This window comes from Corylus avellana, chromosome ca3, assembly GCF_901000735.1.
Source record: "Corylus avellana chromosome ca3, CavTom2PMs-1.0".
NCBI lineage: Eukaryota > Viridiplantae > Streptophyta > Magnoliopsida > Fagales > Betulaceae > Corylus > Corylus avellana.
Window position 1 is genome coordinate 16,173,045 of NC_081543.1, and position 13,724 is coordinate 16,186,768.

Here is a 13,724-nt window from a genome sequence, read left to right on the forward strand (position 1 = left end):
AAATTACATTTTTGTCCATTTATTTTTTTTTTCAGCCAATTTGTAAAATTACCTTTCTTTTACACTCTTCTCCAGCACGCAACACCGCAAAGCCAATTCTCCTTCTCATCCCATTCACCCTCAGCAATCAATGTCACATTAGGATCAAAAGGAAACTCACTACCTCTATAACTAGAGTTTGGAAAACCCAACAACATCTGCCCTTTCCTCTCTGCTTACACAGAGTTCCTTGATAATACATTGAATTTGGCAGATACCCAATACTCCCACCAAAGGGATTGCAATTGACACTACCACAAGCTTTACATTACCCAGATCATGGTATCTGGAGCCCGATCTGACCAGACAGAGCTTCCCAGAGGATTCTGACCAATACCCAATAAGTGAAAACGGCCCTAAGGCCTGCCAAGAGGACCATCTCTGTCCCCTAAACCGAATCTGGGGCACCCGCTGGTGTGTTGGGCTGCTGAAAACAGACAACACAACACGGTTTCGGAGGGTCAGGACGGCTTGGACCTTGTACACGCCATCGGAGACGGTCTTCTGCAAATCGTAGGGGATGAATGAGAGAGTTCTCAGGGTATCGGTGTCGGTTCGGTTGAAAATCCAGTCGCCACCGGAGAAGAATCCGGTGCTGAGCTGGAGGATATTGGAGGTGTTAATAGACGAGGATAAGGAGGTTTTGGGGGCTAATGGGGACTCGGGAACGACATCGTTGCAGTGCTGGGTGTACAAGACTTCGGGGTTTGAGTTTCGGTCTCCGACCAGAGAGTCGGAGGTAGTAGTCGGCGTGTTGGCGATGAAGACGAGAAGGAAACAGAGGAAGGGACTGAGTGGGAATTTGTGGGGTTTTAAAAGGTTCATTTGGGATTTGAGCAATGGAGTTGAAGAAGAAGAAGAAGAAGAATTGGATGGAGCACCGGGGGGGAGTGCTTTGACGATTTTCAGGAAAAAAATACAGCAAGTGAAAGATGGAGTGCAGGGGCAATATGGTCAAAATCGTGTGACATTTTGAGGCTGAAATTTTAAAGTTGATGGTCAACTGGTCAAATGGTGAACAGTGTCTAGGAAATGCCGGTTGCCAAACAGAGCCTATATGTGGTGAGCGTTAAATTGAATCTCTTAGAGTTTTAGTTATTTCCTTTGATAAATCTATGGTTGAGAAGTCTATCGGAGTTCCGGTAAAAGGAAATCATATAGAAGAATTGTGCCAGATATTCTGGAAAGGGCTACTGCGGTAGAAGTCAAGTGGGTCGCTTGTCGTGTGCAAGGAAGTGTTAATTGCAAAGGTTTTGTAATCCTTTTTGTATTCCTTATTCTTCTTATAGTGGATTGATTTCCTGGGTTTGGCTGCCCCGGAGAGGTTTTACATTTTGAGAGTTCTCTAAATGGTTTCCTCTTCATAACCAAATATCTGTGTTCTTGATTTTCATTACATATCTGTATTTGGTTGATTATTTACTTTTAGGTTAGATCTTATTCCACATAATATTTGTGAATCACCTAGACATTTGAATAGGTGCCGTTTGGAGTCGTTTTTAGAATTTTCAAAAATGACACGTCACTATTTATTGACGTGTCAAAATGACACGTCAATACAAAATTTTATTGACATGTTAAAATAACACATCAATATTTATTGACGTGCCATTTTAACACGTCAATAAATATTGATGTGTCATTTTGACACGTCAATAAATATTGACGTGTAATAGTTTACCACGTCACTATATTAAATTATTTAAATAAATGTTTCAAAAATTAAAATGAATTTAAATATATTGACGTGACAAATTTGACACGTTGCTAAATATTGTCGTGTGGAATGTGCCACATCAATAAATATTGACGTGGCACATTAAACACGTCAAGAAAATAATTATTGACGTTCCACTTTTTACACGTCAATAATTACTAATGTGGCAAAATTTTGTTATTATTTGTCACATCAGAAACCATCCAATTTTTTGTAGTGAGAGAAGTGCTCATAAAATTAAGTTGGGTGTAAATGTAGCAATTCTCATAACGAATATCCAAATTGTATTTCTATCCCAGTATTTTATTCTACATTTCTTAAGTCAACCGGCTTAACTTAAATACTTAACAAACAATGTGTTGACGTTGCTAAGATCAAGAAGCTGGCTCGTGTTATAGTATGTTTTAGTAAGAATTATTAAGTTAAGCAAAAGTCAACTATGAGACTGGATTCCTGGTGTGACTTGTGAGTAACGAGTTTATAGGAATTTGTGAATATATAACTAGGGCTGACTTTTTATTCATTTTCACTTTTTTTTTTTTTTTTTTTTTGGACACACTTCTCTCCATTTTAGAGCCCTTCAATTTTTTCTATTTAATGCATTTTGAAGAGTAGTGTATCATTAAAACTTTTGGACATCAATATCCTTTAAAATGCACTAAATTAAATGAAAGAAATAGAAGAAATTTAAAATGAAGAGGAGCCTTTTCCATGTGCTCGGTTGTTTTTGCTCAGACACCATCATATTTTACGGCTCTTCTTTAAATAAAACGGCTTAAATCAACAACATGTGTATTGCCATTGATTGTATTATCATTAATATGAGATTGGACTCGTTATGCCCGGATAATTTCGGAAAAGGATCGTCTCAATTTTAAAATTCCTCAATTTAGTGCATTTTGAACGGTATTGCATTTAATCCACTACCCTTCAAAATGCACTAAATAGAAAAAATTGAGAGATTTTGAAATGAAGAGAATCATTTTTCAAGAATTTCTCGCATCTGCATTTTGGGCAGCACATGGCATCACTGCAATTCACACCCTTATCCCATGTATAATATGGATTATTAAATTTATGAAATCAAGGTTAATTAATTATGATGATTGTCAATTGGTCTGTTAAAAAATAGTAATAATATTTAATAAATTGATGTGATACAAGTTGATGATGTGATAAATAAAATTAAATTTTGGATCAACACATAAAAAGAAGAAAAAACAAATACTAACTTTACTGTCACATCATCTAATTGTATTGTAATCGTATAACAGTCTACTAAATAATATTATTCTTTAAAAAATGTAAAAAAAAAAAAAAAAAAAAAGGGGGGTAAATAGTTGCTAAGAGTGGAACTAGTTCCGAAACTAGAGTATTTTTCTTCTTCTGAGCAAGTTCCGAAACTAGAAAGATTTGGATGGAAACAACCCAACTTGAACAAACCCATTAATTGATCCTAGCCTTTACTATCTATTTAGAGTCAAGTGTTTCAGAAACTTTGCTGACAAATGATTTGAAATCAAGAAGGATAAACTCGATCAACATGCACGTAAAAGGAATATAATTGGAAATGGTACATTTGTAAAGTGAGTTTTTAGTTGTTGTAGGTTTCTGCATAGTTGTTTTTCTTGGTGTTCTAGCATATTTAGCTAGAGTGTGTTGTATATATTGTTAATAAAAAATCATTAATTCATATAAAAAAGAAAAAGATCGAAAACACATCGTAACTTCTTCCCCAAAGGAAGATAAGTGGAGAGACACGGGATTTGCTCCGTCTATGTGGTTTGCATTTCTCGGCATGCACGTGCCTGATCTATGTCGGTCATCTTCTCTTTTGGAGTTTAGGGAATGCATTGCTTGGCAACGCAGGCAGGGAATCCGTGGGTTATCTGGTTTATTACTTTATCTTTTCGTTGGGCTCAACTCACAATCAACCCACGAGTCCACGAGATTTCAAGCGTTGTTTTATTTTGATCCATTTGGATTAAGACCAACATCTTATGAATGTTAGGTGGGAAATGGACCCCTCACCTCCATACATCTTATGAATGTATACCTTATCTGTGTATAGCTTACCCATTTTAATATATATTTATTTTTTGTTTATAAAACGAAAAGAAATTAAAAAAAAAAAAAATCAATAGGCATTTGTTAACTAGTTTCACAATCCTATAAAAAGAGGAGGCACAGTCTTATCCTCATATATATATAGTAGCAGTTTCAACATTTTAAGGCTTAACGCATTTTCTTTAATTGCCTGATCACACTCTCCTCGGAATGGATCAGAATTTGGAAAATCCAGCTGAGCATGGAATAAACCCGAATCTGGAGAATGCTCTTCAGCAAGGAATAAATCATTATTTGAGGGATGCTACCGCGCCAGGAAGCATTGATGCCTTGTACGCATTGATACGGGAGGATGCAACAGCTTTTGACAACATCGATGCCATTCCATTTGTTCAAACTCCTTTACACGAAGTTGCATCTGCAGGGCATACCCGGTTGGCCATGGAAATCATGAGGTTAAAGCCATCATTCGCTAGGAAGCTTAACAAAGACGGCTTCACTCCTATGCACCTTGCTTTGCAAAATGGTGAAACTAGAGTGGTGCTACTGCTGCTTGATGTTGATAAACACCTTGTTTGTATCCAAGGGCAGGAGGGTATAACTCCCTTGCATTACGCAGCTCAAATAGGGCATCTTGATCTTTTGGTTGCATTTCTAAGAGTCTGTCCCGAGTCTATTGACCATTTGACAATTCGAAGAGAGTCTGTTCTGCTCATTGCCTTGGCAAACAATAGATTTGATCCATTTCAGCTCTTGCTAGGATGGCTTCGGCGGGCCTGTTTCAAAGATGCCTTTTTAATGGGGATAAAATTGTAAAACTGGCAAGATGAAGAAGGCAACACTGTGTTGTACATTGCAATACCCAAAGATCAACTCCAGGCAAGTTCTTTCCACTCATGTTTTCTACTAAAGAAAAAGCATACAGTTGTTACAATGGAGGTCTATCTTGTTGTGCAAATGGGTAAATGGCTGACAATAAAGATTAAATTTCAGCAACATGCAAAAAAGATTTATTTTACTTGAGCTTTTGGTAGAGATATAAGTTGCAAGATTAATATTTGGGAAGTCTTTTTAGTGAAGTCATAATATATTAGCATGTTGAGACATCATACAACTCAAAAACTTAAGCTTATCAGTTTGGGTCCAATAATGTTATATTAACCAGTCACACTTTTTTACATATTTCTAATGTGTAACTCTATTATTTTACACTCACACGTATATATACTCAATAATCTCTTCCTTATTGGCTCAACTCTCCATCGCTTATGAATCTTTTTATATTTTTAAGAGTATCATGCGTACACGAGTTATGGGAGTAGACACAATTCCAAACTAGATGCATCTAGACACCCATTCCAAGAAACTAAACTTGGCTTTGATACTAGTTGTTGCGAGATTAATACCTTAAGAGTCTTTTTTATTGAGCTCATGATATAGTATATAATGTTGAGATACCCCATAATCCAAAAGTTTAAGCTTATGGGTTTGGGCCCAACAATACTATTTTAACCACTCACACTTATTACATATTTTCAAGTGGGACTTTATTCTTTTACACACAAATTTGAAAAGAGACAAAAACAAAAGAAAATGTTATAAATTAAAGAGATTAAAATAAGAAAATAATATATTGTTCTACACATCTCTCTCCATGTTATCCATGTTCTACACATCTCTCTCTTCTCTCCTGTCCTCTCCCATCTCTCTCACCAAACGAAGAACAAAAAATATGTAAATCAAGAAGAAGCCAAGTAGACCCTCATTACCGTACGAAGAAACCAAGGAGAAGAACAAAGATTATGGTTTCTTCTCCTCTCCGCTCGCACCGCCAGTAATCAAAGACACAAAAACCCACCTGTAATCGAAGCAAAAACACCCGCTGGTAATTAAAAACTAATCAGAAAAATCACACTTGCAATCAAGAATCTACAGAATGGGCAAAAACATGATTTGCTTCAGCCATGGCGCCCGTGAACACATCCATATATAACAGGAGACCATAGACAAAGAAAAGAAACTCAATTTCTGGAGATGAGAGATTGAAAGAAAAAGAGAAAGTAGACAGAGATGAGAGAGAAAATAAAAGGTTTTTAGTTTTTTTTTTTTTTTTAAAAAAAAAAAAATAAGTAAAAAATATATTATTTTAATGATATAAAGAAGTGTTAAGGGAAGTTATTGTGGACTGTATTTAAATAGAAAAGTAAAAAGTAGTTTTGATCCTTATATTTAGAAAAAATGACGAAAAAGCTGCTGTGAATGCTCTAAGTCTTGTCAGATTTGTACTGTACATTTGGAGAAACAATCTTCCTGTTTATCTTATTTTTATATTTATTCCTCCCTTCTCCTCCCTCTCTCCTTAGGATCGGGTTCCCCTCCAATTGAGGGGATAATTTGAGATTCTCCAATTGTCCAACTGGACCGTTCAATTTGATCCAACGCACTACAGAATGCCACATGTCCCACTTAAATAAAATAATAAAATATTATTTAATTTTTAAAAAGAAAATAAAAGTAAAATAATAAAAAAAATTATTTTTTCTTATTTTTATTTTTATTTTCTTTCTTAAAATTAAATAATATTTTATTATTTAATTATAGTAGAACACGTGGCATTCTGTAGAGCGTTGGATCAAATTGAACGGTTTAGATGGACAATTGAAGAATCTCCAATTAACTCCTTAATGGGAGGGGATCCGGATCCCTTTCTTTCTCTCCACATGGGTGCTTTTAAGAATAAAAGAGAATATTTGCTAGAATAAGAACTATATTTAAATAGAATAGAGTGAGATTTAGAAAGTTCATTGTGTAATGCTTTTGAAAAGTTGCTAGTTACACTTAAAAATGTGAGTTTTTAAGCCAAATTTTAACTAAAGAATAAAGAATTCAATGAGATGGATGGGTATCAGTGATTGTGCAGATCGTGAGATGGTTAAGGAAGGTTCCATTGGATATAAACATCCTGAAGCAGCGTAGGATTGCGGTGAACAAGAAAACAGCAAGTTGAAGGGGTAGATATTCTTAAGATTGTGAGACTATCACAAGAATCAAAAAAATCTTCTCAAACAATAGAGACTATCTATGCTTTAAGGAAAAACAATAAAGAAACTCAACACTGAGTATTCTTTATTGATAAACAACACAAATAATGAGAACTGGATTGTTAAAGGTTATAAGCATATATTTATAGCCCAAGACTCCTAATCCTAAAATAACAATGAAATAAAGTTGGTTTAGAAGTCTATGAAAGAAGAATAAACCAAATAGAAGACTAATAAAGAACCTAATCTCAACTGAAAAACTGAAAGATAAGATAGAATAACAACTAACAAAGAAACCTAGTTTAAAACAAAAGATTAAAACTAAGATAAGTGTCTCTGATGTCCATCTGCGGAACAGATATGCCCGAGTGTGCTCGATCGCAATTACAGGGGCGATCGATTGCACTACCAGAGAAGGATGCACTCGATCGTGCGATCGATCTCGCTCACAGGGGTTGATCGGTCACAGTTCCAAGAACTATCATCTTGATACCAGGACATGGGCGCTCGATCGCAGCCAATGTGCGATTGATCGCAATTCCAGAGAACCCTGCTGCTGTGCGAGTCTGGGACCCTGTCACCATCTTTCGGGGTGTCTTCACACCATCATCTGTTCGGGTCTTCCTTAAATATTCCCAAGCCATTTGGTCTACATCTTCCTCCCCAAGTTGGACAGAATTCAACCTCGAATTCGAATCCTCATCTGGCAAATCACCTGTGAATGGAACAAGGTGTTTGACATTGAAAATATCAGACATCTTGATATGGCTAGGTAGCTTTAACCGATAGGCATTTGAATTGATCTTCTCTATAATCTCTACCAGACCAATCTTACGGGTAGCCAACTTGTTATATTCGCCAACAGAAAACCTATCTTTAGTTAAGACAGCCCACACAAAATCCCCTTCCTCGAACTCTATGGCACAGCGCTTCTTATCCGCATCCTCCTTATACTATGCAGTAGATTGCTGTAAATTCTAGATGGTGAACTTGTGACCAGCTTGTATCTGAGCTATTAAGTCTTCAGTTGTAGCATATGTTCACTTCAAATCTAGAAGAGGTAACTGAAAATTCTAAAACGACTCCAATAATCACCTACTCACACGTCTAGGAGTTTTACAGAAAATATCTAGAAAACAGATCTAACTTAGAAGTTAAAAAATCAACCAAATACTGATATGAAATATGCAATCAAGAACACAGAAATTTGGTTACGAAGAGGAAACCATTTAGAGAACTCTCTAAATGTAAAACCTCTCCGGGGCAGCCAAACCCAGGAAATCAATTCACTATATAGAAGAATAAGGAATACAAGAAGAATAACAAAACCTTTGACTCTTCCTTGCACACGACAAGTGACCCACTTGACTTCTACCTCAGTAGCCCTTTCCAGAACATCTGGCACGATTCTTCTAAAAGATTTCCTTTCACCGGAACTCCGATTGGCTTCACGTATTTTCTCTTCAACAATAATCTAGAACAAATTCTCTCTCTCTAAGCACCCTGATTTTGCTCAATAAAATACGTACTATAAATGTAGCAAAATCGTGTTTAAATAGAAAATAACCCTAATAAGTCAGCCAGGTCCGGACCCTGCAAATTTGAGGTCCGGACAGGCCTCAAAAAATGAACTTTCGGGAAATGGGGTCCGGACCCTGCTTCTGGCGGTCCGGACCCAGCCTGTCCAGTCTTCATCAACAACTCCGATCGATGGGCGTTTGTGGTCCGATTGAGCTGAAATTTTGCAGGGACGTTCACAACACATGAATCTACATTATGAACGGTGGAGATTGGATTCTGAGCATTCTATATCAGTGTTTGAGCCGTGAACAGTAGCATCTGCATTTTGGAACTGAATTAAGCCAACACAAGAACTAACAAACTCCCCCTTTGGCAATTCAGTGACAAAACCAAAATGTCGAGCCAATCCCATCATCTCCCCATATTTACTCCCCCTTTTTGTCACAGAATGACAAAAGGTCTTCATGTTTCCTGAAACACTTCACAAAATACATCAAGGCATATGTGGAACAAGAAGACATAAATAAAACTCATGATAAAAAAAATGACGTAGAATGCGTGATTATAAAGAAACATCAGCAAAACTCCCCCTCAATGTATGACTCAATTAACAACAGGAAACTGGAAATGCAAAGCATGTTTCTCCCCCTTTAAAAGTTAAATGAACACACATGATAACACATCATTGACTCATGTATTGCACAATGAATATCCAAAAGCTTTCCTTGATGAACTTCACATCTTTCATCCCGAGAAGGATGCAGCTGGAGAATCTTGAGCAAGTGGAGGCGCCTACTTAGCTGGAGCGTGAAGTCGAAGTTGGGCATTTGACTTCATCATAGTTGCTTCTCCAAAGTAACCTTCAGGAGCTTCCATATGTTCATTTGCAGCAATTTTTGGCAAAGTGGCGTGCAAAATCTTTGTAATGAGAGCGCCAATGGAACACAATTGCAAAACTGAGTCTTTGAGGCAATTTATCAAACACGTGAGAGGCAAAGAAAATTCATCCGTGAATAGTCCATGTCAAACTAAGGAACCCATCCCCAAATACATGATAGATGATGTATTGTGCAACAGCCATGGGAGATAGAAAGAATGACCAATAAGAATCAAACAGATAAGCAATTCGGAATCGCACAATTAAACCCAAACATTCACATATTGCAATTTGAAATCAAATCGAAAAGGAATAATGGAAGAAGCATACCTTGGATGATACCAAAGTGTTGAGCCTTTAAGAAACGAAATCACCGAGAAAGAAAGAAAAAAAATGAAATTTTTTTTTTTTTTTTTTTTTTAAAACAAAACACCAAAAAAAAAACACAACTTGTATAGATAAGCAATAAATCATGCATGCCCGTATGAATATCTGAACAATTCGGAGTGATCAACAAGCTACACTTACACCGTAAATGTACCATATGCATGACACAACCTTGGTCTGTGAATGCAGTCAAGTAGGCAATAATCAGAAATCTCATGTGATGGTGTAGTGTGTGAAAACTCCCATTAAATAAGATTGCATCAGTGGAAAGGAAATCTAGGCAGACACTTTGTAAATGAAAGACAAACAGTCTGATTCAAGCCACAATAAAACCTTATAATGTTAGGACCTAGATTCCCTCATCCGATACACTCCCCCTGAGACTAATCATTCGCTTTTACCATGTCCTTTAGTAATCATCTATTTCCGTAATGATTTGATCACCGATTCTTTCTTTAGGGACAGACAGAAGCAAAACTAAGTCATTTGAGCTTATTTTAAGCCCTTTTTTTTTTTTTTTTTTTTTTTGGAAAATGTTGGAATTTTTTAGGAGCTAGGTTCAACTAACGAGTTGGTCAAGTGGATAGAACTGACACTACCTATCTTCCAAGCAAAATGTTTGCTCCAAATTCCCAAACATATAACAAAAATCTAAACCTAATAGGGGCAAAAAGTGCACAATTTCGAACATGAGAAAAACTGACTCTTACTCCTTTAACAGTCTTCAGAAAAACAAGGTATATCAGAAACATATGGAGCAATAGATGTAAATTGCAGAAATATTGACCCCACTCATATGTAAAATATTCATTTGAGCACAAGACATGAGAAACTGAGTATCTAACAATTAAAACAATCTAAAAGAATAAAAAATAATCAAAGAAAATAAAAACAAAGCAAACAAAAATTAAGAAAAAAAATGCCCTAGAACAGCTATAGACAAATATCAATATGCTCAATTTCTAGGCATGGTCTATGTGCCCACCTAATCTAGGTGAGTCCATTACCACTCCCCCTCAATGGGTGAATGGTATTAATCTTCTTGACCCAAACTTTCTTCACATCAGGGACAACTGTGTGACTCTTATCCAAGACATCTAACCGTGTTACTACGTCTCTCATCATGTTGAATAATTTCTCATAACTATTTCTAGAATGGAAATATTCTCTTTTAGGCTCATGACTGTTAAGCTGAAAACACTTAGGACGAATATGTCCAATCTTACCACAGTTATGACACGTAGGAATAAACCTTTGAGAAGGTTGGTTCCTTAACATGTGCATACTTCTCGACTTAGAACTAGACATATAGGAATCAGTTAGAGTTCCCTTACCTTTTCCACCTTTGGAAATTTGAGGAGAAATTACCTTCTTTTCAGCCAAGCTATCTTCTTTGTTCACTGGTTTCACAAAAATCATCTTTGAAGAAGAAGCAACATTAGTAGATAAAATAGCAGATTTATCAAAACCCAATCCAGTTCTATCAAACGAATGTTTCTGATTATGTAGCATTTGATTTAGCTTTTCACTAGAGAATTTTGTTAAATGATTCTTTGATTCATTCTCTAAGGATTTCAATTTGGCAATTAGCATTTGATTTTCAGATATCAAAGTATTACGAGTAGCAAGAGAATCAGTTAAGGTGACAGAAAGTTGATCATTTTCAAGATTAACCTCATTGAGTTTCTTCAATTGCTGCTTATTCAGCTTTTTCAGTTTAGTGTATTCCACAAAGAGATTATTATAAGCATTTTACAAATCATCTTCTTCTTCCAAATCATTATCGGACACACCTTGTTTGTCTTGAGAATTACACTCACTATTCTCATGCTCACTCTCATAACTAACTCCAAATGCTAAGTAATTAACTCCTTGTTCAGCATCGTCCTTGTCTGACTCATCACTTTGGGTCACATTAAATGCCTTGCCATTTGACTTTCTCAAGTTAGCACAGTCAACACGAATGTGCCCATGTCCTCCACATTCGTGACACTTGATACCTTTAGGTGACTTTCCTTTCTCAACATTCTCATTTCTAGATTTCTCAGAAAATTGTGAATTGCTATTTCTAAAATTTCCTTTCTTGGCTCTAAAGAATTTCCTAAACTTCTTAGCAAACATAGCAATTTCTTCCTCATTTCCAGAATCCTCATCAGATGAACCACAAGAGTCAACCTTAACATTTTTTTGCCTTAAGAGCAATATTTTTGGTGTTCTTGTGTTTAGGAAGAATTAGCTCAAAGGTCTGAAGGGAACCTACAAGTTCTTCTACTCTCATAGTATCTAAGTCCTTGCTCTGTTGTATAGCAGCAATTTGGGGAATAAACCTCTCAGGCAAAGATCTTAAGATTTTTTTCACCACTTTAGCATCATCCATTTTCTTTCCCAAATTAATGGTAGAGTTTCTAATGGCACTAAGCTTTGAATAGAATTCATCAAAAGTTTCATCTTCCTGCATTCTAATCTCCTCAAACTGAGAAACCAACATTTGAATTTTTGAAGTTCTAACAACCTTAGTTCCTTCATGTGTGATTTCTAAAGTTTCCCAGGCTTCCTTAGCTATTTCACATCTAGAAATTCTAGAAAATTCCTCATTTGAAACAGAGATGTAAATAGCATTTATAGCTTTGTCATTCGCAGTAGCATTAGTTTTTTCTTCCGTTGTCCATTCAGCTATTGCTTTGTCTGGACGTGTCCATCCAGATTCAACAATATGCCAAACATTTATGGATTTAAAATAAGCTCTCATACGAATTTTTCAAAGCGTATAATTTGTTCCGTCAAGGACGGGAAGAGAATTAGGAGCAACCGTAAGAGACATTTGATATGGAGTCTTGGATCACACTCAGGAAAAAATTCCTTCACAGAGTGAACCCGCTCTGATACCAATTGAAAATTCTAAAACGACTCCAATAATCACCTACTCACACGTCTAGGAGTTTTACAGAAAATATCCAGAAAACAGATCTAACTTAGCAGTTAAAAAATCAACCAAATACTGATATGAAATATGCAATCAAGAACACAGAAATTTGGTTACGAAGAGGAAACCATTTGGAGAATTCTCTAAATGTAAAACCTCTCCGGGGCAGCCAAACCCAGGAAATCAATTCACTATATAGAAGAATAAGGAATACAAGAAGAATAACAAAACCTTTGACTCTTCCTTGCACACAACAAGTGACCCACTTGACTTCTACCTCAGTAGCCCTTTCCAGAACATCTTGCACGATTCTTCTAAAAGATTTCCTTTCACCGGAACTCCGATTGGCTTCACGTATTTTCTTTTCAACAATAATCCAGAACAAATTCTCTCTCTCTAAGCACCCTGATTTTGCTCAATAAAATACGTACCTATCAATGTAGCAAAATCGTGTTTAAATAGAAAATAACCCTAATAAGTCAGCCAGGTCCGGACCCTGCAAATCTGAGGTCCGGACAGGCCTCATAAAATGAACTTTCGGGAAATGGGGTCCGGACCCTGCTTCTGGCGGTCCGGACCCGGCCTGTCCAGTCTTCATCAACAACTCCGATCGATGGGCGTTTGTGGTCCGATTGAGCTGAAATTTTGCAGAGACGTTCACAACACATGAATCTACATTATGAACGGTGGAGATTGGATTCTGAGCATTGTATATCAGTGTTTGAGCCGTGAACAGTAGCATCTGCATTTTAGAACTGAATTAAGCCAACACAAGAACTAACAGTAACAAATCCAATGGGGCATGAGGATTACTCCCATAAATGATGGTAAATTGGCTGATGCCAGTGCTCCGGCTAGTGAAACAGTTGTAAGCGAACTCGGCTTGGAACAATTTCTGGTCCCATGACTTGACATTCTCCTCCACCAAACTTTGAAGTAAGGGTCCCAATGATCGGTTAACAACCTCTATTTGTCCGTCCGTCTATGGGTGATATGCACTGCTGAAATCGAGCTTTGTATGTGATAACCTCCGCAAACAACGCAAGAAGTGGCTAAGAAACCTTGTGTCGCGGTCTGACACGATAGACAATGGCAGGCCATGGAGATGGTAGACCTCTCTAAAATATAATTGTCGACATTTACCGCGTCGGC

At 36.7% G+C, this 13,724-nt stretch overlaps 1 protein-coding gene across 1 annotated transcript; it reads left to right on the top strand.

Moving 5' to 3' along the window:
* The first annotated feature begins 4,033 nt into the window (after positions 1-4,033).
* Positions 4,034-4,639, top strand: LOC132174203 (ankyrin repeat-containing protein BDA1-like). The gene has a single exon (XM_059585894.1). It carries the CDS (start codon positions 4,034-4,036, stop codon positions 4,637-4,639), a length of 606 nt encoding a protein of 201 aa, XP_059441877.1.
* Positions 4,640-13,724: the final 9,085 nt, after the last annotated feature.

Coding starts and splice junctions, on each gene's coding strand:
- LOC132174203 (XM_059585894.1), top strand. CDS start 4,034: ATGGATCAGAATTTGGAAAATCCAGCTGAGCATGGAATAAACCCGAAT.